This window comes from Lissotriton vulgaris, chromosome 7 (assembly GCF_964263255.1).
Source record: "Lissotriton vulgaris chromosome 7, aLisVul1.2, whole genome shotgun sequence".
In the NCBI taxonomy this organism is placed as follows: Eukaryota; Metazoa; Chordata; class Amphibia; order Caudata; family Salamandridae; genus Lissotriton; species Lissotriton vulgaris.
Genome location: NC_141695.1, coordinates 532493723 through 532519369, shown reverse-complemented (window position 1 = coordinate 532519369; position 25647 = coordinate 532493723). Strand labels below are relative to the sequence as shown.

The 25647-nt window shown below is 44.4% G+C and overlaps 1 protein-coding gene across 1 annotated transcript in view; it reads right to left on the bottom strand.

The window, feature by feature from the left end:
- COX10 (cytochrome c oxidase assembly factor heme A:farnesyltransferase COX10) overlaps positions 1-25647 on the bottom strand; it is a 588107-nt gene that overhangs the window by 456463 nt on the left and 105997 nt on the right. Inside the window, exons 2-3 of the mRNA XM_086930609.1 lie at positions 23381-23517; positions 13838-14156 (exon numbers count right to left, since the gene is read on the bottom strand). Coding sequence (XP_086786735.1) covers positions 13838-14156; positions 23381-23517 — 456 coding nt within the window. The remainder of the gene's footprint in view (positions 1-13837; positions 14157-23380; positions 23518-25647) is intronic.

Sequence of the window (25647 nt, the reverse complement as noted above, 5' to 3'; positions counted from 1 at the left end):
CATGAGAAACACGTCTGCGCCGGTCAAACTGGTCTGCTGGCAATACTGCAAACCTGTCCAGCGTAGATTGGGGTGTCCATCAAGTTAGAGCGAGACTAGCTAATCTATCTGGTCTTTCATTGTCCTGAGGTGTTAACAGTAGTCGAGCAGTAACATCAGGTATTACTTACTGAGGGTGTATCTTATACTCGCCTGGCTGCACGCCAGATTCGGGGGCTATATTAAAACTGCAACACCTTGTGACTTATACTTTCGAGACACCTTCCAAATCTTAAGACATACATACCTTATTGGTTATAGGGTCACCTTAATTTCCGTACAATTGTGTCCAGAAACTCTAGAACAGATCAGCTCCAGAGGTGGCCAACGTGCACAGCCCGTGGACCGCCTGACTTTACCCTTTGCTTTCAACAGAGTTACTTAGCGTAGCTCTGATCAAGCCTTAGAAAAGATAGTGCATTTCTCTAAATACGAAATCCTGAGTAAACAATAAAAGATTGCTAATCATGAAGTCACACTCTGCCACATTATATGAGGATGCAAACTTTACGAAACAAACCATGCAAAAACCTCCCAGGTACTGTGACTATTAAAATGAACCTTTGTCTGACCTCGTGGGCACATCTAGAATTGTTTCCCCTGTTCTGAGCGCCAATCGTCTACCAGCGTTGACATTACATGGCAGCCAGGTAATCATGCAAGAGTGGGGTCACCTACAGGGACAAGAATAATATGTCTCTTTTCCAAGTGAAATGTGTTAGGGAACAGCAAGGAGTGAGAAAGGTAAGGACTACCATAATGTAACTCAAATACTGAAGCAGGTGCAGTTACAGAAGCTACATTAGAATAGAAATTAATTAATTGGGCGATGGTGACATTTCCACTATGGGCCAGTCAAAGCCACCAAAAAGAGCTGGGTGGAACTTCCCATCTGGGCAAGCTGTCGTCCTACTCCATCTTGTGTACCACAAAGAAACTGGAGTAAATGCATAGACTAGTTTCCTTAAGAGCACAAGACCAATTCAAAAACCTCAAATAATCAATAACCACTAGGTTTAACACTAACTTTGGGGCAGCGTGGTGTTCAGTGTAAATTGCTTCAAAACCTCACCAGGGATAGCAAGCACTCTATAGATGCAATCACAATACAATTAAGGTTATGGGCATGTCAGTTCGGTCAGCAGAACTATCTGTGGATCTGCAACACTGGTCTGGAAGCTTATCAGGAAGAAGCTTAGTATCTATTCGTGCATAGGAAGTATTTTGCCAAATTCAGTAATATCTGTGGCTCAGTCACACGGGTGGATCAAAATAATTCATCTAAATTTAATACCTCGAAATTCAAGTACTCGGGATATCTAGCGCTGCGAGCCATGGAGACTGTCAATGTCAAAGAAATCATTTTTGCAGGGACAGATAGCTTACGAATGATATGCCATTGACATAGAGGCCCAAATGGAGTATGATAATGTATCTGCAAGCTTGCAGGGAGCAAAAGCACACAGGTTAGTGCAACCACTGCACCTTTCACCCTTCATTGATATGCCTGTATTACATAGTAAAGAGAATGCTGACAGTGGGGTCGCCACTGGGATAGGATGCTATGTTAACTGTGCGCCGTTGCCAGTAGGATGGCCTCAATGAGTTGTCCGCGTGCTTCTGGGGATTTCGCAGTTTACTCTATGGAGACCGCAGAAGTTTATCAAAGACAACAGTATACATTCAAAGTGAACAGGAAATAACCGTGAGGGAAAAAAGGGTACTGATTTTATTTGCAATTCTCTCGAATAAAGCTAGCAAGAAGTCCTTTTCATATCCGCACATCCATCACCTTACGCAGACTTCCGATGCAGGGAGAATTAGCATTTTTGAGACAGAAAACATTAATTTTGGAATTTTATGAATCACACTGTGACATGTAGACAAGATTTTAATTAAAAAAAGAAGTTATCACCATGTGCTTTACAGCCATTAATTAAAGCAAATTTAGCACTAATTTACAAAGAGAGGAGGGCGCGCTGGATCGACAAATCGTCTAGTTATGCAAACCTGAAATGGGATATTGCCACGGTGGTAATTACACTTTCAGCTGATTGATTTCTTCTGATTAACTTTATTAAGTAAATTGTGCAGGACTCGCTGACATCTCATTAAGGAGGCCGGCACCCCTGGTGGAAATTACATTTTTATTAGCTTTTCTTCATCAGGAGGAGTGTTTTCCAAAACCACTTTTTTCGCGCAAGATGTTCTGTTTGTGAGATGAAATACCCTTGAAAGTTAATAGCCCTTCTGAGCAGAACCGGAAGCAATACAGTGCTAAGAGAGCCAATGACATGAACTCTCTTCTACTGCCCCGTCCTCCCTACCTCACCTCTTGACCAACATGCAAGGTAATAAGGAACAGCTTTATCCAGCCCTGGCTCGCCAGCAATCCCACTTTGCATGCTGACATTTGCAGCTTCACGTTTCCCTTTATAAGAATGGGTCGACAAACCATAGCCCAAGTCAGGACGAGCCCCTTGAGAATCCCCGAGTGCCGAACTGCACCTACAACGAAGTACAAACTGGGCTCAAGGAACTAGATCTGCCAGTTGTTAAACGCAAACCCTTAGGCATGGGTCTACCTGGCCATTAACAACTGGCTGACTTGCAACCAATACCAGCGAGCCTAGGACAGTACCCAAACTGCTCTATCACTGTCCTATTCCTTTCCCTCTCTCCCCAAAATCTCTTTCCCCCTACCTGCTCAGTTTACCTTCGTGCCTATGCTCTGCTCAATCTCCCTCCCCGTCGCCCTTTTACATTATCCCCTTATCCTTCTACACGCATTGAACAAATGGATGTCTACCCTACCAGCCCGACTTCCTATTATGGCCCCCTCTAGTATGCCCTTGTCCAAAGCACTCCTACTCCACTTGTTTGGGCTGGATCCTGCATTTTTGCCCTTGAGTCTCAGAGACCCTTCTGAGAGAGTCCACAGTGACAAGGGAGTCTCACACAGGAAGGTCTGGGATTGATTCCCTTACCACTGGAAACCGTCTCCTATCAATCAATCAATCAAGCAAATTTGTAAAGCGCTCTACTCACCCGCTAGGGTCTCAAGGCGCTGGGAGGGGGTGGGGGGGGGGGGGGGTTCGCTACTGCTCGAACAGCCAGGTCTTGAGTTGTTTCCTGAAGGAGAGATGGTCTTGGGCCATCCGTAGGTGGGCGTGGAGGGAGTTCCATGTCTTGGCCGCCAGGTAGGAGAAGGCTCTTCCTACGGCGGTGGATTTGCGAATTCGTGGGACGGCGGCGAGGGTGAGGCTGGCGGAACGGAGCTGGCGGGTGGGTGTGTAGAATGTGAGGCGGCTGTTGAGGTATCTCGGGCCCATGTCGTGGAGAGCCTTGTGTGCGTGGGTGAGCAGTCTGAACGTGATCCTCTTGCTGACGGGGAGCCAGTGCAGGTCTTTCAGATGGACAGAGATGTGGCTGTGACGAGGGATGTCCAGGATGAGTCGTGCAGAAGCGTTCTGTATGCGCTGGAGTCTTTTCAGTAGTTTGGCTGTGGTTCCGGCGTAGAGGGTGTTCCCGTAGTCCAGTCGGCTGGTGACGAGGGCCTGGGTGACCGTCTTCCTGGTTTCAGTGGGGAGCCATCGGAAGATCTTTCGGAGTATGAGCAGGGTGTTGAAGCAGGATGACGAGACGGCTTTGACTTGCTTGGTCATCCTGCGGGATGAGTCCAGGATGAAGCCCAGGTTGCGTGCATGGTCCGTTGGCTTGGGTGCGGTTCCCAGGGCAGGGGGCCACCAGGAGTCGTCCCAGGCAGAAGGGGATGGTCCCAGGATGAGGACTTCCGTCTTGTCTGAGTTCAGCTTCAGACGGCTGAGCTTCTTCCATTCCGCGACGTCTTTCATTCCTTCCTGGAGGCTGGCTCTGGCGGTGGCGGGGTCGTTGGTGAGGGATAGGATCAGCTGGGTGTCGTCGTCGTAGGAGATGATGTTAAGGTTGTGTTGGCGTGCAATGGCTGCGAGGGGGCTCATGTAGACGTTAAAGAGGGTGGGGCTGAGTGAGGATCCTTGCGGAACGCCGCAGATGACCTTGTGACCGCGGATCGGAACGGGGGGAGTCGGACTCTCTGGGTTCTTCCGGCGAGGAACAAGATGATCCACTCCAGGGCCGATCCTTGGATGCCGATGTTGCTGAGGCGCTGTATCAGGGTGCAGTAGCATACGGTGTCGAAGGCTGCTGAGAGGTCTAGGAGGATGAGTGCGGCAGTTTCCCCGTTGTCGAGCAGGGACCTGATGTCGTCGGTGGCTGCGATGAGAGTGGTCTCGGTGCTGTGATTTGCTTGGAAACCGGACTGTGTGGGGTCGAGGGATCCGTTTGTCTTGAGGAAGGCGGAGAGTTGTTTGTTGACGGTCTTCTCGATGACTTTGGCCGGAAAAGGGAGGAGCGAGATGGGGCGGAAGTTCTTGGGGTCCGCGTTGGGTTTCTTCAGGAGGGTGCTCAGCTCGGCATGTTTCCAACCTCCGGGAAGGTGGCGGATGCGAAGGAGCTGTTAATGATGTTCCGGAGTTGGGGTGCGATGATGGAGTCGGCTTTGTTGAAGATGTGGTGTTGGCAGGGGTCAGTTGGGGAGCCGGAGTGGATGGTGCTCATCAAGCAGGTAGTGTCTTCAGTGCTGACAGGGATCCAGGTGCAGAGGGTGGTGGTGGTGGGGGGCATTGGTTCGGTGGTTGGGTGCGTGGTCTGTGCGCCGAAGCTGTTGTGTATGTCGGCGATCTTGCGGTGGAAGAACGAGGCGAGTGAGTCGCAGAGGTCTTGCGAGGGTGTGATGTCGTTGTTGCAGGCGCTGGGGTTGGAGAGCTCTTTAACGATGTGAAGAGTTCCTTGCTGTTGTGGGAGTTGTTGTCCAGTCGTTCTTTGAATGTTGTCCTTTTGGTGGTGCGGATCAGCTGGTGGTGTTTGCGGGTGGCGTTCTTGAGGGCTGTCATGTTTTCTGTTGTCTGGTCGTAGCGCCAGGCTTTCTCGAGGGTGCGGCAGGTTTTCTTGGAGTTTTTGAGGTCGTTGGTGAACCACAAAGCTTTCCTGCTGCCGGGTCTGTTGGGAAGGTTCTTCAGTGGTGCGAAGTCATCGGTGCAGTTGGTGAGCCACCGTGTGAGGTTGCGGGCTGCTTCGTGGGGGTCCGTTGTGTCGGTGGGTGGGTTCTGGCTGAGGGCAGTGGTGAGCTGGTCGGCGGTGATCTTGCTCCAGCTTCTGCGGGGAGCCTGTTGCGGGTCGTTGTGGTTCTCCTGAAGTTGAAGTGGACGCAGCTGTGGTCCGTCCAGTGTAGTCCGGTGGAGTGGCTGAAGGAGATGTGCTTGCTGGAAGTCGGACACTGGGATCATGCCTGGTTTTCTATCCCCTCCTCCTACTCCCTCCTTCTTTCTTCTAAGTGTGCCCATGACCAAAGCACTCCTCTCCCCTTGTTGGGGAGGGATCCAGCATCTATGCCCTGGGGCCTCAGCGACCCAGCTGAGGGAGTCCACCGTTGACAAGGGAATCACACTAAATGGAAGATTGGGAAGGTTCCCTTTACCGCAGGGAGCCGTCTCCCACCCAGCCGGACATCAGACACAGTTACTTCCTCGTCTCCTCACTGTGTCTCCTACCCCTCCACCCCTTCCCTCCTTTATTCTTTGCTTGTCTCCCAATTCCTTTCCTCCCTTCCCTGAAGCTCCCTCCCCCTACTTGCTCTGTTTTTCCTTGTGCCAATTCTCCGCTTAATCTCCCTCCCGGTCGCCCTTTTACATTCCCCCTTACCCTCTACACGCCTTGAACAAACGGGTGTAACTTGTAATTGACGTACCTTCTGTAACAATGTGTAACTTGTAACCTATGTAACTCTCCTCATGTAAAGCGCTCCGATACCTCCGGGTCTAGCCAGCGCTATATAAAACTCAAGTAAATAAATTAAAAAAAATTGCCTTCTCCAGCCAACTGTTGAACAATTTAGAGTCAACTGGCTGTCCTACCTGGCATCTTGGGTAAGCAGCACATAGGGATTGTTAGGCACACACAGTGAACAACACAACTCTTCGCTCATACACCACACTTAACGTTCTAAGATGATACTATCTGATCAGGGGCCGTCTGTTCCTCCTGTGAACTTCTTTAACAAATACTTTTTTTTCATGTGTATTAGTCCAATTGCTTCATTTAAATGAACCAGGATTACTACATATTGCTAAAGGAAATCTAAGGACTCAGAAATTGTGCCCTGATGGCAGAATTTGGTCATTTAAACCAAATTCTCAACACCATACCACACAAACCACCTCACCATCAGAGAATACAGTGACTGAACGCCAAGGAAACATCTAAGCTAGAAATATTCCGTCACCGCTCACTACATGCCTCCCTAGGTTTAAAATGGCACATCTGGCTCTGGACTGCAGATGCTGCACACCATATGTCATTCACACTGATCACTAAGACAACATTAATTACTATCACACACTCTACAATGTGTCACTCTGTACATCTCAGATGTCACTAAGATAAATACCTCTTGCACACTGTCACCAACCCAAGTCTTCTGAAATATCCTCTTTACAGCACAATGAAACTGTCCAGCAACAGCTTGTACTACTCAACCTATCACACCCCAGATTCACAATCACAGGCACTCTTAACGCACCATATACAATAACATAAACAAACTACCGGGCCAATTTACAAGCTTTATTTCATAGCAGGTTTAGTAATGCTACAATAGTTCTAATCATGTTCTACAAAATGCTATTGACTATCCTACATGTGGAGTTCTCCGCCTCTTCCATCTTTTATGTGTCGAGATATCCGTCCTGACTTTGGAGAGCTCTGTACACATAGCAGACGTGGAAGGGACAGGGGAGTGGCTGGAAAATGGGGAATACTTGCTACTAAATTGGAGGAGTTTAGGGAGAGTCAAACTGTAAGCCCATTACTATTTACAAACTGCACTTCTAAAGTTCACTTCTACAGCAAAAAAAAAACAAAAAGTCATAAATGTACTCCAGTTCAGACATAAAGTACGCCCAGCACCACATATGGCCAATTGGCCAATCACTGGCACAAAAAAATATCACAAGGGATTTAAAAAAGAACCCCATTGGAATTAATGTTAAAATAAATTAATGCAGTTTGTCTTTTATAGATATATATTTTAATTCTCTCTTTCAAAATGTATATATAAATAAAAGACTGATTTATTAATACGTATTTTAATAACCTTTTAAATTAAAAAAATAATGTACTTTTTTGTTAAATAATTACATTCTAAATGAATTCCATACATACTGTTTAGTAATTTTTAGATACTTTTTAATTCATAATAAATATAAAAATGTTGCTTTGGCTAGGATTTCTTTTAAATTAATATTTTTAAAAACTTAATTTTATTCAAAACATTTAATTAATATATAATTCAAAATGAAGTTAACAATCCTATATTATTCTGTTTCATTTAACTTGTTCTACATAATATATAAAATGAATTTACGTTAATTTTTAACAGGAAATATGTTTACAACTTTCTTTTAGAGTTCAATTTACCTTTTAAACTTTAAAAAATCCCAATCATAATTCCTTCGAGGTATAAGATTGGGCTGCAAAGCTTTCTATTCAGCAATGATTTTCCAAACACCACCAGACAGCACAACACAGATCCAGCTATAACTTCGGATGTGACATCGCTAAAATATATTAGGCGACAATCGGTGTGCTTTCATCAATTCTAGATATTTGTTCTGCGCCGATCCAAGGCATGTTTAGAGGAACCAAAAGTCATAATAGTGACAAATACAGCAGATATCGTATTTGTATTCCTTGAATACTATAAAGTACAACACTAGCTTATTGGCAAAGAGACAGATGTTGGTGAGGAAAATGCTGGAAGATTATGTATCCCCAAAAATATTTTTACCAAACGTAAGTAAATATGTCTCATGAATACATTTTCTCACAGATTGTCTACCTTGTGATTGAGTCCTAAAGCAGTACCTCCTTGGGAGGTGGAACTAAGTGGTGCCTGCTAACCAAGGGGATTGTGCAACAAAGTTGGGGCAATGTACTATCACTGCATGCCTGAGACGAGAGGCAGCAGTGCTTTGCAAAATTATGCAACGACAATCACTCAGCTACCTAGCAAATGTTGATAAAAGGAACGGAGGAGAGAGCTGTGGAAGCTGCAATTGTTCTGGTGGAATGAGCATAAATAACTTCTGAATGATCTTTCGTGGCCAGGGTACAGCAGATCTGGATACAGAGGACTGCTCCACAAAAAATATGCATTTGCTAATGCCTAGGTCCTACCCAACGCTATGCAGATGTTCCTCCTCCTTGGCAGGGGCAACCCAGGAAAGAAAGATAGAACACTAACAGACTGTCCTATATGAAATGCAGAAACTTTCTGAGGTAAGAAAAAGGGCAAATCCAAAGGACCAACTTATCCAAGTGGAAAATTGCAATGGGCAAGTGAATTGAATGGGCAAAAGCTCTTCAACCATGTGAGCAGAAATAATCTCCACCAACAGAACAGTTTTGGAGTAAGCAGTCAAACTGGTCAAACTTCAAGATATCAGACACACAAGTTGTAGAGGAAATAATGACTTCCTCTCACATGACTGCACAAACATGCTCCAGTGACTTACAGAAATGGATTTAGTGGCAGAATTTCTGGCCAAGATGTTGTCTGGAAGGCAACATAGTTCTAGCCAGCACCACTCAATCTCCATGTATACTGCCACAATGTTTGGGAATTGAAGTGTAGGACCTCACTATCTTGCCACAAGAGCAGATCTCCTCTGAATGAAAGAGGTAAAGGCAACAGAATGTTGAGTACCAAGAGACATACCAAGTCGAATCTACAGCGATCAGAAACAGATGCACTCTATCCATCCACCCTTCACACAATACTCTGGACAGAAGTGGGATCAGTGGGAATGCGTACAGCAGCCTCCAGGACAAGTTAAAGCTGAAGGTATCTAGTGTTAACTCTACAGAATAAAATCGAGCACACTTTCTGTTCTAAGACGTGAGGAGCTAGGAGTCACTATTGGAAAGACCCCCGTTGCTACATAATGTCCACAGGCAAATTGCCTCCCAAAAGAGTCCATGATGCCACACTGTTCTGTATGTTGATATAGTGGACAGCAGGAGTGTTGTATAAAAGTATCTGGGGACTGGTCCTGAGAAGGAAAGGAGAAATGCCTTCAAGGTAAGACAGACCGTCCGCAGCTTTAACCACACTTATGTGCACGCACTGGACCAACACGAAATAAAAGATCCTTGCAAGCATGCCACCAGGAGGCATCTGTGACAATGGCAGACTAAGCCAGAGGGGGGCTGAATAGGCAAACCCTCAGAAGGTAGGAGGGATCAATCCACAAGTGCAAATCCTGATGTACCAACTGGAAGATGCATACCTCACCCATGAATCTTCCATATTGCAGACCCTGCCACCACATAAAGGACTGGAATGCTCTTCTTTATCTGCTGGAAAAAGGCAGCAATGGGTTTCACAAGTCCATGATGCCCAGAAGCAAGACCTGCAGGACTGGGATCTGAACTTGAGCCGCACACAACGGAATCATCTTTTTTTAATTTAATTTTTTACATACAGAGTTTTATATAGCGCAAACCTGACCCGAATATTGGGTATCAAAGTGCTTTACACAAGCACCAGTTGCGTTACATGAGGACACATTCGTTTTTTTAAGGCACGGGGAGACTTGCCCAGAATCACAGGATGTTGCGCGTCATCACTTGAATATCAGAAATAGACTGAGTAGGAAATGAGATCATAAGAGTTGTGTCAAGCACTGCCTCAATAAAGGTCCATCTATGTGTTAAGAGTGACATCCGACTTCTAGACATCAATGGTTAAAACCCAAGTGGCGAAAAAGAGCCATTGTTTGGTGGAAATGTGTTTTGACCCATCGTTGGAGACTCCACCTTCATCAGCCAGTTGTCCAAGGACGGGATAACATGGACTCAAGACTTTCAAAACAAAGCAGCCATGATTATCAGCACCTTTGTAAAGACAATAGGGCAGTTATCAGTCTGAAAAGTAGGACCGCAAGCTACAAGTTTCGGGATAACACAGTGAACATAATTGTGGGTGTGGAGACTTGGAAGATGACGTAGGCATCCTGGAGGTCTAGGGACACCAACCAATCTCCCAAGTTCAAGGCTATGAAAACTTTTTCTGCAGCAGCATCTTGAACTTTCCTGCTGGGTGAACAAGTTCAGAAGCTGGAGATCCAGGGAAGGCCTCAGGTCTTATCCTTCTTGGGGGCCAAGACGTAAAGGGAGGAAAACTTATTGCCACTCTCTTCCAGAGGTACAATTTCTATGGTCCCTTTGTCCAGCAAGGCAAGCACGTCTGTCTTTAGGGTCAAGCAATGAGCTGGCAAACATACTCAGATAGAAGAGGGATGGTGTGGGGGAGATACAAGGGGAAAGGCATAGCCCCATTTGGTCAGATGTCACTCCCACCTACCCGTGGTGATTGCCTCCCTCCGAGAAGCAAAATGGCTTCATCCCCCCACCAGAAGGTGATTTCCAGGGAGCTGAGAACTAGAAGGGTATAGATGCACAGAAGATGGTGGGACCTGGCTCTGCTGCTTCTGCAGTCCACCCTTGAATCGACATCTGTCTTGTAAGGACATATAGAATGGTATGATGTTGTTTCTAGATTGACCCTTGCCTAATCACTGACCTCTGTGTCTGTGCAGGTATTGACTAAATGCAATGTTGATCCCTGTAAAGAAACTCCGAAATGAAGATACGGTTTCATGCTTGCACCATAAGCTGCACCTGCTGTGCCAAGTGCTGGTCAATACCAATCACTACTAAAAACAAACAAATACTACTTTGTCATCTGGAATTGTAAAACAGTGCTTTTGAAAAAGTGTTTCAAAGCCAGGATCCATTTCTTTCGATTCCAGAGCACAATATATATTTAGTGGATGATCCTTAATGGAACGTCTCATACTACACGTGGCAGCCTGGTGAATTAAATCCCGCTGGTCAGACTTCAATATACAGAGATCTTAAGTATGCTTGAGGATAAGAGCATGTGATGTACTGATGACACATTCTCGTCATCAACGTAGGACTCCTTGTTCATTCATAAATGTCGCTGCTCTTGAAGGGCCAGTGCGGTCTCAGCTGGAAGGGCAAGATTAATCAATTGGGTGCGGTATCAGTCATTTCTTATCATACTTCAGCTGCTAAAAAAAGGGCAATTCAAGGCAGCTATAAAAAGCTTCGGCTCAGCTACTGATTCAAAGCTACATGTCTAAACTATAGCAGAAGATTGCTGGACGGAGTGCCCTGTTGTACAGTGGCCCACGGGACGCAGCTCACGCACAGCTCTACTTCTCCAAGACGGAGTGGAATTTCCCACTTTGATCAATTTTGTAATGACCTCCAGGGGCTTCCTGTGGTCTTACGAGTCACATTCAAGTCACCATTAAAGAGAATTAAGATCTACAGGCTTATGAACTATGGATTTATGTCACTCCCCCCTATTGCTACTTTCTCATCTGTCTGCTTATTAATTACATGTACAATACATCCTTACCTCAGCAAGATCACCCTGTTACAGTCTTTACCTCGTCACTGGTCCTTAACATTAAATCTAGTGCATAACCATCCCCTTTAAGGGAGCAAACATGAATAACAAATAAGGTAATGGTAAATGCTGACGTAAAAACAGTGACGTCATGGACTGTGAGTCATTAGTCATTCATACACCTCACCACACTACAGAAGCGCAGCGAAAGATTTCACCCCAGGATCAAGGCACAAGTAGAAGCTGTGGGAATACACTGAATTGACTAGCTCATCAGGCACTTCCCTGGTATGCGGGGGAAGCTGGTGAGGGAAACGGAAGGGGTGCTGGAGCCATTAGAGGCTCAGGTCACTTTCTCCGGCTCCATGTGGTTTATAGAAGCAGGAGAGAGTAGGACGAAGGTAGAGAGTGAGAGAGAGAGAGACACAGCATGAGTGGAAAGAGAGAAGAAAGGGGGTAGTCGGGACATTTTTGCCAGGGCTGTATGTGGTTCGCAGTCTGGCACTGTGTGGGAATGAACGTTTTCATTAACATTCACTTGTGCAGATCAGAAACTTCAAGCATAAATATAGGTCTAAAAATCAGGTAATTTTTTGACATTGTATTATTAGGCCAAAGCAGACATGACTCTCAGATGTCAAACATTCAAGGATGAATTTGGCCACTGATTGGGGCTTGCCAGTGTGATGAAGTGAATATGTTCTGAAATTGGAAGACAATTTCAATCCCACTGAAAGATGTAGTGAGCACAAGGATGAGGGAAACCCATTTGCTTTCTTGTGTTATAGAGAATATATTCTGGATGGAAGTCGCCAAAAAGGGCTGCAGCTTCCTTGGACAAACCTTTACTCGCAGACATAAAGTAGTAAGAAATGTGTAACAATTAACTAAAGCTCTGATGGCCAGGTTGAGTTTAGAATGTTTTCCATACTCCGCTTTTCTTCAAGCTGCTTGATAAGACTAAATAGTGCTAGAGGTGACACCAGTAACCAAGGCCATCTGTGAGTCACATCTTTCGGGCAAAGGGTAAACCCTATATTCGAAGTAACAAATACTTCATCTGAAAAAACGTGTTTTTTGCCACACTGAAAAAGAAAACGTACCTATTGATCTTGTAAACGCCCTACTGGACTACGCAACCTCTGCTTACCCAAACGAAAAGGAAACTATTTACTTTAAGAGTTTACAAACACATCCTAGCTGTTACTCAGCAGCTGTCGCTCCTCGGTGGTGATTATTGTATCAAAAGAAATCAGGGATTAGACATGATGGATAAATAGCAAGGGAATGCATCTAAATGATCATTTCCATCTCTTATTCTTTCACCAGTCCTCTGTATCAAACAATGAACATCATAAGAAACGGATTCAGACACTAGCGCATTCCACTGGCCAGTCATCGTTAAAATGTCTCCCGTTTCTGACTCCATCTATCGCAGATTATCCTCCAGGTCACATTTACGTTGGGTTGATTCCATTTCCAATTACCAGAGTTAACCTGTTTTTAGGAATGAAAAGGTACCTTCTATAGCCTTGTCCAAATACAAATACCTAGAAATCAATGTTGACACAACCTCCAGATCGAAACATGGAGGCAATGAGTCCCAATAAAGATCTGACTGAATCTGTTAGGCACTCGAACCTGCAGCTAGTTCCCCTTGCCAGCTCACCTGGCCATGGAATAAAACAAAAATTGCGAAAACACAGCACATGGAAAGTTTTGTGACTGGTTATTTAACCAACAGCTTTATCTACTGATGCTTCCTTCAGTGAAAATGGTTAACCGCATTCATCTAGTTGGAACTCTAATTTGCCTTTGTGACCCTGCAACATGTTATGCACTTTTGAATGCAAACTATGGGAGATAGGACCTATTATTGATGTGATGTGTATATTGACCAATAAGTTCCAGAAGCATAGTCACCAATAGGCAGCTGTGCTACATCTTTAGGAAGCAGACAGGAAGATACGATTTCTAAAGGGCCACAGTACCATAGGTTGGATGATACCCTCAGAATAGTATGGAAGGGAACAGAATATAGAAGATCAGAGTGGTAAAAAGGATGCAGAATTTGGACTCTCGGGATAGGTGGCTCGGAAGAACATGATACTATAAACAAGCCACCAGCTTTTAGTTGACCATCAGTGGTCAAGAAACAAAGAGAGCAATAATTTGAGTGTATTCTATGAGCAGTAGGCTGTCTAATATACTAAAATTACCAAAACTGCCTTGCCATAGTGTTATCATATGTTGCATTACCTGTGAGTTTAATTTTGAACAGCCGTCCCAGAATATCTGTTAAACTTCCAGGCTCAATTTTTATCTCCTTCCACTGCTTCTCTTCTTTTGACTCATGATGAGCCGTGGAGATGTCGAGGGATGCAGCCTCATGTTTCTTATCTTCATCGGTGCTATTTCTAGACAAACACTCAGATGGGATTGGACTAACTGAGGAAACTGGCTCGATCTCACGGAGGACTCTGCTTTCTGGAACCGAGGATTTTTCAATGAGAGGAAGCGTTGTTGATTCTGGCTTAGGCTTTACTTGCTGGTGCAAGTTCCTTAACTGCATTACATACTAAAAAGAAAAAATAGGCAATATTTGAGAAGATTACAAAGCAATTGGCCAGAGTAAACATTTTAAGTATTCTTGAAAACGGATAGTTATTGCAGGACAAACGCTACATTATGTAAAACCTAGTACTTTGACTTCATCTACTGTGCATTTCCTCTACTGTCTTGGCTTTGGTGCTGCCCTCAATGGTCCTAGGCTCTATCTCACCCAAGGAACAAGGTGTCCTCATATGGTAGGGATTTGTCGCTGTCCTGTGCTGCAAAGTGACTCAGGCTGGCATGTGGTCCGACTTTCACCTATTCAACAGACTAACTCAGATATGCTTCCAAATCTTACTCGGGTCCTGCCAAATCCTAATGTGTGCTCCTACTATGACCCAATCTCATAATTTACAGTGCATTTTACACCCAATTAAAATGTTTTCCTTGAGAAATGGTCTAACAGGTAAGTGCAACTCAAGGGAGCATCTGAGCAGACGTCAACTAAAAATACTGAGTTTTGCATAGGCTGCAGAAGCGCTAGGTTGTTTCTTATTTCTGTTGTGAGGTGACATGGAATTCATAATTCTTCTGTCCCAAGCTCAGTAAGAAGAGTCAACGCAATAAAAGATCAGAACCCACAGCATGCAATTATATACAGCCCTTTGGAGCAATATGATGAGGACACAGAGTCTGAGTGAAAGTCAGTGCAAACTGAAGAAAACAAGGGTAGTTTGGTAGAAGAGACGCATGCAACATCACAAAAATTCTACAATGTGGAGTAGATGGGCACTTCTTCAGCAATTAAATGAAAATATCCAGATAAAGTAAGTTTCCACAGTGGCAATTCACTTGCAAAAATCCAAGTATCAAAGACTTCATAATGCTACAAGCAGCGTCTATTTTGGGCTTTCACCGTAGCTACTGCACTGCTCAGTTGCCACACGGGACCAGCTAGCACATACCCTGCGTAAGATTTTTTTAATGCACTTTCTGAAAATTGGATGGCTCTATCTCCAATCCCGTTTTATGTTAACATTTACCAATCCCCCTTCAGAGGTTGATTTACACTCCACATCATCATGAAATTCTTCCATCTCTTCCCACCCACTGCTAGCACCACCTCTCATTATGACCATCATCTTACTTTTACTCTTTCATTCTTTTCTTAAACCCTACTACCAAGGACCATGGTAGCCCATTTCTCTTCGAACACAGACCTCACTCCATTCCCATACCATGTTTGGCTTTTCATAATTGCCATATGTATTCCTGACTTTTTCTCTAATACTTCACCATTCAGGTTCTCAGTTCAGCTGGGTTCAACCACAAAAGTTACATTGTCAATACATGACTGAGGCACTACAGGCTGGCTTGTAAAGGGTGTGATCTCTCAGATAGGCAGTGTCTGTCACGGTCTCTCGCCAGTGTGTTTCCCCATCACCTTTGCAAGAATTTGACTTTAGCAACTCGGGCACTCTCCTGGGAGTACAGGTCAAAACAGGAGCCTGCATGTGTCATCAGTCACTCACGTAAAGAGACGTACAACTAGATGTGGCAAATCTGGCGTTGCGTGCCTATGGCCTGTAAGGATATGGAGGATGCTTGGTAAGAATAGACAGAAATATATAATAATAAACCTATCTGCCTGAATGGTGGACTAGATCATCTTAACCGCTGCCGTGCGGCGCCGATTCCCCCCGGTGCTGGACATTCCAGAACAGGGTGCGGTCGTGACGGAACCATTCCGTCATCAGCACAGCTCAACCGTGACTGATGACGGAATGGCTCCGTCACAAGCATCGAAGGGGTTAATAAATAAAACGTAATTTCTATCAAAGACAGCAAAACAAAAATTGTCTCTGCCTTTTATTTTCTATATTTGAAACAAGATCTATGATTTGTAGATATTATGGTCTGGCTCAAGGTCTTCTGGTTTCTAGAAAAGTCTAAATGACATGACAGTTGGTCCATGTGAAACAGCAGCACACAAAATGTTCAAAACAACAGATAAGACAAATCATTCTCATATACTTTCATATCATGGAAGTGTACCCCATTTAGACATCCTGAACATCTAGCATGGCTCTAAACCTTGTGGATTACTGCTAAAGGTTCCTGTATATGGAATTCCAAACCTATAATTAACTTACATGATTGTGGCTCAACAAACACTGATAAATCACCGACCATCAACAAATATATATCATAGCAGTACATGATGCTTCATTTGCTGAGTGGGGCACCATGATCCTTTGACAAACTTGGAATAAAAATGATTCATTGCAAGCCTAACATTCGTAGGCCATGATAAAGCTAATCTAACCAGCTTCTTAACATGACGGATGAAAGATTACCCCAGAAAAAACTTTTCACTGACAGCTATATGTGAAGAGGAACATATAGATTCAAAGCATGCATCAGCAATATAATAATTCCATACAAGTGGTGAGCTGGGAAGTGCATCACGTTCAAGTCGAAAGCTTGAAAACAGCCTTGGGTACTTGGAACTAAAACTAAGCACTGCTAAAATATTTGGTCATCCCCAGCCCTAGTGTAGCTGCCCAAAAGGCTAGAGATGTACAACACTATCTGCACTAACTTTGGTGAAAAGCTACATTTAATACTGAAGTAAGCACTAACAGCGTACTGCATTTACCACAATGCAAGGGGCGAACTGTGCTGGGATGTGAGGTAGTGTGCTCCCAACCCCCTTCTGTTTTAAAAGGCTCCCTTGAGCCAGCAAGATGACGAGCTTCAGAGATGCACTTGTGTGCCAGTGAGTGGTTCTGAGACCTGTGAAGACTTTGGCAGCGTTTCCAACAACCCCAGATGAAATCGTTTTTGTTCTCTACTGATGAAGGATGAAATTCAGAAACACATGTCTAGAGATGTACAGTACTACCTGCACGAAGATGCGAACTGTGCTGGGACGTGAGGTAGTGTGCTCCCAACCGCCATTCTGCCAAAAAGGGTCCCATGTAATAGAATTTTGAAGTGACGACAAACATAGAAAATGAAGAGAACTTTGAGCCACAGAAAATGTTAAATGTAAGAAAAGCATTTCTTAGCGAATTTCCACTTAAAGGTATCTTGGCACTAGGACTGGTGAAAAGGTTACATGAAATGGAAGCCAAAATGATAAAAAAAAAGATGGGTCTTTAAGTCTTTATGGAAGGAGATGCGATATGTGATGCCATGCGGTGGTGTCTTTGGCAAGCAATTCCAAAGCTCAGAGGTCAGCCTCCTAAATTGCGCCTTGATGCCCCTTGGGGCTAAGTATGGGCGGTACAAAATGCCATTCATTCATTCATTCTAAATAGGGGTAACCGAAGCTGTGAGGTGTGATGCTAACCAAACAGAGAGGGAATGGGTGCATCATGAAATAAGTTTGAATAGCAGGAGCATAAGTCTAGATTAAAGCCAGAATAACTAGGCAAAGTTCATTTAAATTCACTTATCTGCTCCATGGGAAGCCAGTGCAATAAACAGCGGGCTTCATACAAGTGTTCAGACCGGAGTACCCCAATAAACATTTTACAGCCATGTTCTGATGCAGATGTAATCTGGCTAAGGTCGTGGTCCGGCGCTCCAATAACAGCTGTTTTGGATAGTAGAGTCTAGACAGGATAGGAACACCTACCACTGAAGCTCTCATCTGCTGAGGACCTTTCTCAAGCATTTTAACTGGAAAAAACGTGCAGAGTCCACTGACTTAACAAAGCTTTCTAACAGAAAATTCTTGTCAAAAACTCAAGAATTCTGACCGGGAGACCAGGGCAATGGGAGTGCTTACACTGGCACTCAAGAGACTGTCAATGCACAGATTAAGATCTCAGTTTTATCAATATTTCAATTCAGCATGCTGATGTCTGGAAAAACGGGAGACATGATTGACGAAAAGTTCACTAGGTGTCATCACCACAGGGTACACAGTCCAAGATGAAGGATCTGATGGTGCAGTTAGAGGTCTCATGTATATGTTGACTAAAATGGAAGAAAGCGAGGATACCTGGCGCATGAGCAGTGTGGATGTAGACCCAAAGCTGGAAAGGTCAAGCCATTAACTGCATCCAGATCGGAATTAAGTAAATGCAGTGTTGCAGAATCCATCCGCTGCAAATCAGTCAAGTAAGAGGGAACGGTTGACCGAATCAACCATGGCAAAGAAATCCAGCAAAATATGCCCAGTAGGATGTCCAACATCCCCGGTCAACCTCAACTCATCTAAACTGTGACCACAGCAATTTTATATCAACACCTAGAAGAATCTGACTTGGAGTGCAACTAGCAGTTTATGACTCTCCGGGTGGAGGGAGAGCAATTAGGCCAGGTACTAGCAGCTAGAGACTTTGATAGACTTGTACTGGGGGAATTGTCTGCGTTAAGAGATTCACTTGAGAGTGAGAAAGGACTTCCTAACCTGTTCAATATGACAATGTTTGATTCTGATGTTGGATTAAGGACAGACTGAGTGATACTGTGAGGTAGCATGGTAGGTGTCAGGCAGCACATCTGGAACAGACCTTAACGTAGTTCGGGGAATCCAGTTACTAGCGCTGCCATACAAAGCCCCTTATCAAATGACACCTCCAAAACACAGAACATGACTAAGCTTTAGACATTTTTTGAAGCTTCAACTCCAGGGACTTGAAAATGCGACATCAGCCCCCAATTAAGACTACAGAAATGCAAGTTATTATACTTTGTGCATTAACAAGGTACCAGATTAGCTCCATAACACACCATAGTCTAATTCGCCAGGCCACACTTTGTACTCTATTAACAGTGTCTTCCAATTTTAAGAAAATTAACATAAAAAATTAATTTATCAACATTCAAAACACTACATGCCATCAATGGGAAACTTTAATTAGCTTCATTTCTGTTTGTGAAACATTATACAGAAATTTACATGTTAAACATTAACAATAATGTACAATTCGTAGATGGCATTGTCTTAAGTTTAAATTGCATGGCTCTTTGCTGGCTCAAGCATACATTTTTTGGACGACCAATCGCTCATGCAGTGCACTAGATCCCCTAAAGTTTCCGAACATACAAATCATTACACCTTTTGCAGCAACAAAGGAGCTCACACCATGAGCGGTTCAGCTGCAGACCACCACGCTTTTCCTGAGCAACCAGGTACTCCTTAGTACCATTGTCAATAGACAACAGGTAGGTTGCTGAATGCAGCAGGAAGTTGGATGCACAAACATATTTTTTATCCGTGAAAAGATCATCTTCCACAACTTCCTTAAAGAAAAGCCACAGGACACACGCATAATAAGCTGAAGAAAATTGGAGCAGAAACTAAGAAATTAAGTCCAGCACAGATGTGGGGGGCTCTTGAAAACTAGCACGAGATTTTAAATTCAGATCAATCTTAGACTTATTGCAGGTCTTTCGAACCAATGGGGATATAACAGTTTTAGTCTATATTAAAGAGAGAGTAACTTTCTGACATACTACCCTCCGGAGGTGACAATTGTGGCATTCTCAGCACAAGCTTCCATACACTCTGCAATGTAAATGTAAATGTATTTGAGCTTATATAGCGCACAGCTACCCACAAAGGGTTTCCCGGCGCTTGCTTAGGGAACCCGTCCTGGTATTCCCCTGTGAGATAACCCCGGCAGGGTATCCACAAGGTGAAAGCCAGGCATCCCGCCGCGAGGGGCCGTTGTGGAGATTAAGCAAGCTATTGCCCAGAGTCGCAGAGTGTGAACCCGCAATGTGGAGCTTGTGCGGGGAATACAGTGAAGAAGATTGTTGGGGCAGAGAGTGTCCTGTTAGTAGCCGACCTACAAGTAAACTCAGTGTTACTGTGGAAGCATTGCACCTTCTTCAGCGTACTTCGTGTACACCATTCCACTATCTAACACTGGCGACGAGCGGGGAAGTTCAGGAGCCTCGGTCCAGGTATGACGCTGATGGGGATATCAGTAACTGTAGGACTGCAGTAGAAATGTTTTTAATTTCTGGACTAGTGGCTGTCGGCATACTGTGTTTCGCATTTCTGCATGTTGTATTTAGTTTTTGAGGCTGTTTTGAAGTACACTGGGATTGTGCACATGCATGTGATGTGCTGCACTATTCGCACTAAGTTGGCAGGGTATGCCCAGACGTGGGTCCCTTGCTCACTTTGCCACTGGATTCAAGATAGCCTGGCTGATGAGGATTATGAACCCGAAACCGGTCCCAGGATGCTTGTTTCCGGTCCAGGGAAGACATGGCTTTGCAGTTCAGGCTGGTCTGTTCCCATGAGGCACAGGGTCAGACTGATTTGCATATGGCCATGTCTGAACTGGGGTGGTGAAGTGAGCTAAAGAATGATGATGGATTAAACCCAGATCAGTTGACTGGGGTGAGTGTTTGATTTGCTCAAATGCTCCGTCCATCATCCCCTTTGGTATTGCAGTGACATCAACAGCATCTCTTAGCATCAAAAGGATTTGCGCACCTGCATTGAGGGCATTAGCACCTACATGTGATGTTGAGCATATCACCTACGAACAAGTTCTGCGAGACAAGATTTTTATGAAAACAAAGAGTGAAAATATACAACAAAGGTTGTGGGTATGGGCACATGTGTCATCAAATGCTGCCACAGAAATAGCTAAATGGGTGGAACACCCAGGGAGGTTTGTTAAAGAAATAAGAAATTATTTAAAAACCCAGGTAAATTCTGTGAATAGAAAACATAAAGATGATAAGATCACAAAGAACAGCAGTAAATGGGAAGGCAGCAAGAAAAATAATCCTTTGGAATGCTGCAGGTGTGGATGCCAAACACATTTATGGATTTCTAGAAACGGTCATTCATTTGACAAAAATCTAAATGCACAAAAAGGTCATTTTAGAAGGGTGTGCAGAAGTTCTTCTGCTTATAAAAGGTCAACTTAGTGTTACACGAAGAACACGATGATTTTTTGTCAGACTTAGGGCATGGTGAAGCGGTTCACCTTGTCCGGCTTCGTTTGTGTACACGCGTCCACTATCTAACAGCTCTGCTGTATCCGAGGGCCACAGAAAAGCATAGCTGAACTTCTACTTACATAGGTGTTTTAGACTGAAAGAGTGGACACAACAGTGCACTTCTCTCTTCTCCCCTTATTTCTCTAACATCGCACAATGAAACACTGCACTTTGCACACAGAGCAAATCATCACTTAGTAATAGTTTGTTCCCAGTTTTGACCCAAATGAATTTGCTCGTACCTATTTGTATGCTAGATGAAATGCTAGATGAAATATCGACGTGCTCCATATTAAAATTGGCACACCCTACTGGGTCAAGATGCCAGCCAATAACTTGCAGAATTAGAACAGCTGAAGTCACAGTTCACCAATGATCTTCCCTGGGTGTGGCAGTACATCTCATACAAACAGAATTCCCATTTCACAGCGTTGCCACTGCAAGAATCTCTAAATTCCAGATGCCTGCAGTCCTGTTCTAGAGTCAAACGATCACACAACTTTCCTTCCAATATTGAGATAGCTTCTGTCACTGACTGATTCATATCGAAGATCTTGTGTCATATGGCAAGTAATGAAGATTTAGCACCTTTTCCGTAGGTGGACGTGCTAGAAGAGTTCTTCTAGCCAAGAGTGTTTGAAAAGGCCTTGTCACTCCTGATAACACAGAGTTCCACCAAAAGATGGAAACTAATTAAAACGAATTCGACTGCAACTAGGTACATTGTCCCTTAATTAGTTATTATTGCATAGTGGCAACGTGTGTCCTTCAGGTGCACCATGCAGCTGATTTGGATATATTCTTTGGCATGTCTATTGTGGTCTTCTATCTTTCCAAATCAATTCAATATGTAGTTTTCAGATGCACACTAAGCCTTAAGCAATCAACTGTTATTCATTCGACAATGTTGCTATCCACTACAACACGCATACATGCGCCTAGAGTACATGAACGATCCAAAGGCAAAAGCACAAGGACAACAAGGCCACAAGCCCTCTGGAAAAACAACACCACACTTAAAATTAGGAAAACAGGTCTACAGTTGAATAAAGTTAACTCCAATATTCCTCTTACTCTCCGAACAAGAAAAGATTTGTGCCTATGTCAGGACTCTCTCTCTGTGTATGACTAATACTGAAACGAAGGCATATTTGCACAGAAGCAAACAACCCACCTCCTTCACCAACACTCACACAGCAGTATTACAATGTGATGATTCAAGGACTAAAGGTATTGGCTTTGGCCTAACAGAGCCTTCTAGCTCAAGATTAATGTTGTGCAAGAGACTAGGTTACTGCTCAACCAAAGGCCACCTGGTCGACTGCCTAAGAGAACTTCCTAGCAACTGATAAGTTCCCACCCGGCTGGTGTCCGCAGCACTATCAAACTATGGTGACACTTGGTGATTGCTTTTGTATGTACTGATATTATCATAAAAGTTTAATGTCTTTTTAAATTGATGAAATGTGACACTGTATTTTTATTGCTTGTTTGTGCTTTTATGATTTTAACAATCGAATAAAGCTTGTTTTGACTTGACTTGACTTGATTGCTGGTCCCCCAAGTCTGACCTGTCATCAAAGGCCAAAATCTGACGGAATCCGAAGCCAGCCCCACAGCTCTGAGCTGGACTTTGGGCCAATGTTTCGGCAGGGTCAGGGCACTCACTCCCTGTGATAGTAATGGACCGAATAAGTACCAACATGCAGTACTTTAGTTTTCAACAATCTGAATCTGGCACCATCCATGTGCAGCCTAAATTCACCTAAGCGCAGACGAACGTGTTCCATCCACAGAATCATATGCGATTTTCCAGGCCTCTCTCTTCCCCTGTCCTAAGCCTTTGAAATGGTATAAACGAAAACCTTCACTCGGACGACTGTGCTTGAACTGGATATACAAAGAGGCAAATGGAAAATGTCTTCAATAACAGCAAAAATCAGGCCGGGTAAGTAACCAGCAGGGATCCAGCTTCACAGAGCACAGACGTCTGGGGACAAAACGCGGATATTGTGGTTTTAATCATAAACACAGTGTTGCTGCTGCTCTTGAAAAAGGTAACAAATTAGTATCTTCCACCATTTTATGGAAGACCACCTCTTGTAAAGTCCAGATGCTTGCCACATGCTCGCCCGTTTATAAGCAACAAAGGGCCTTTAACAGACTTCAGCCCAAACCACAGCTTTCCTAAGCCATGCCCACGTGCTGCTAACCACTGCTGGGTGCCTCTCTTTAGGCATATGAAAGAGGAGTACACAGTGCACTTACCTTGCGATTGAGAAGGCGGAAGTGGTGAAAAGAAATATGCCTTTTACTGGCCTGGCTGCACAAGGGAAGGAGCCTGCACGGTGCCTGCTGCAACATGGCCGAACCCTCAGGGTGCCCAACACATACTCGAACCCAACCTGCAGAGGAAGAGAAAACAGCGGACATCTGCGAGTTACTTCAAACAGTGAGCAACACTTTCACTGCATCTGCAAGGTGCATAGCTCGACTTGCAGAAAGCAATACTAAATTGCCAGATGAACGTCCAATTATTTTAGTGTAACTTTATATATGTTAGGGTATAAAAATGATACATTCAACAGTCCAATGCAACGTTTATGAAATATGCACCCCTGAATATAAAAACCTAAGTAATATACATACAAAGTTTAGTGTATATAATATATTGTTTTTGAATGCATGCATGCTCTTGTAAAACTGGGTAAGATTTGTCCTGCACTGTACCAATGTACCCACCATCACCGGGGGATCAGAGAAAAGCTTCTACTACGAAAGCCATGAAGCAGGTAACAGGCCTCTGCCTACCTCCTAGCTTTCACTAGCACAGGAATTGTTTATTTTTATAACCAACTTTATTGTGAGATTTGCTGCAGAACACATTGTAATACGGTTGCAAAAATGGTTGATGGGCATGCACAGCGTTACAGAAAGCCCAATCATCAGTGTTCTAAAACATTCCAGGGTTAAATCGACACTCCATAGTAGCTACACCATTTCCCCCATATTCGAGCATGCTTTTGAGGATAGTCACAAGTCTCAAATATCGGTTTCTGCTGGTGAGTCGATCCCTGTGCGCCAGCTTCTGACAGTCGGTGGTTATGCTGTTTCACGCACGGGTCACATCCCTTTGGCAACCAAACTGGCCACTCCCAAAAAGAGACGCTCGGCTCTAGGGCCACCAATCTCCTCTATCAGTTCCAATAGCGCGATGCGTGGTGTTAGCTCCTGGGTGTGGCCCAGGACAGAAGAGAGTACTTGACCCATCCCCCTCCGAGGAAGGCCTCAACACTGGACATTCCGAAGCCTCGTGGAATAAATCTGCAGCTGAAATGTGCAACGTGCACACACTGCCCGAGTGTCGGGGAGCAAGTGGTGTAAGAGCAGCAGAGTGAGATATGTCGCATACAGATAGTTGAACTTAACCATTCGCAGACGCGAAGAAATCTTCAATTCTCGAGGCTACATACCCGCCTCCCTCCATTCCTCTTTATCCAGCTCTCCCATCCAGTTGGCCCACCGCTGCAGGGTCCTCTCAAGACCATCGGGTGCGTGGATTATCAGCGAGCAGTAAATCAGAGAGGTTGCCCCTTTACCCAACCACTCTAAGAAAACCTTTGCTTCCAGCGGACTGAATTTGGGTAGTGAGTCAATCAGGAGTTTGTAAGCCTCCAGGGTGTGGCGTAATTGCAGGTAACAAAAGAACTGCGAGATGGATAGGGTAAACCTAGCCTTTAAGTCTCGAAATGATACAATGCTACCTCCCCTGTAAGCATCTCCCAGGTAGGAAATCCCTATACAATCCCAAGGGACAAAACTCTCAAGGGTCGAAAGCTGACCAAGCCATGTTCCATAGCCAATAAGGAGTCATCCCAGTAAAGCAGCTATTCCAGCCGGTGAGCCAAAGAGCCGCCCTCCAACAGGTGAGAGACACCGGCATACAAGAAGTTAGTGTGGCAGGCATACATGCCATGCACAGAAGATCGAGCATACCATTTATACCTAATGAATACATTTCCAGGCGATACGCTGGGTCGTCCCACCCCCCATTGAACAAGTCATTAACCGGCATAAAATGAGCTGCAATGGAGTATAGGTGTATATATCCGAAATACCCAGGATACCATCAAATAGGGATCTACGCAGCAAGTGAAAAGCCACCGGTGCCTCCCATCTGCCCATTCCAAGTTAGTGATCTTGGCTGTCAAGAAGTGAAACCACCTGGGGCATGGGGTTGGGATAGTTGCCCAGAGTGTACAAATAACGCAGCAGGCAAACAATTTTAAAGAGGGCACACTAGCACAGGAATTACACTTCCTCCAAACCAATCATGGCTGTAATCCACACAAGCCTGAGTACACGCTCTCGCGACGAAGTTTTAACAGGAGGCTCTTGTATCCGATAGCACTTTTTCCCCTCCTTCCCTCTTTAATGCATCCTTTCATCCTTCTGGAAGATCACTCCTGGAAAACATTCTCTTGACTCACAGGCTCCTTTTTTCATCCCATTTCTCAGCCACTTTACTTCTCCAT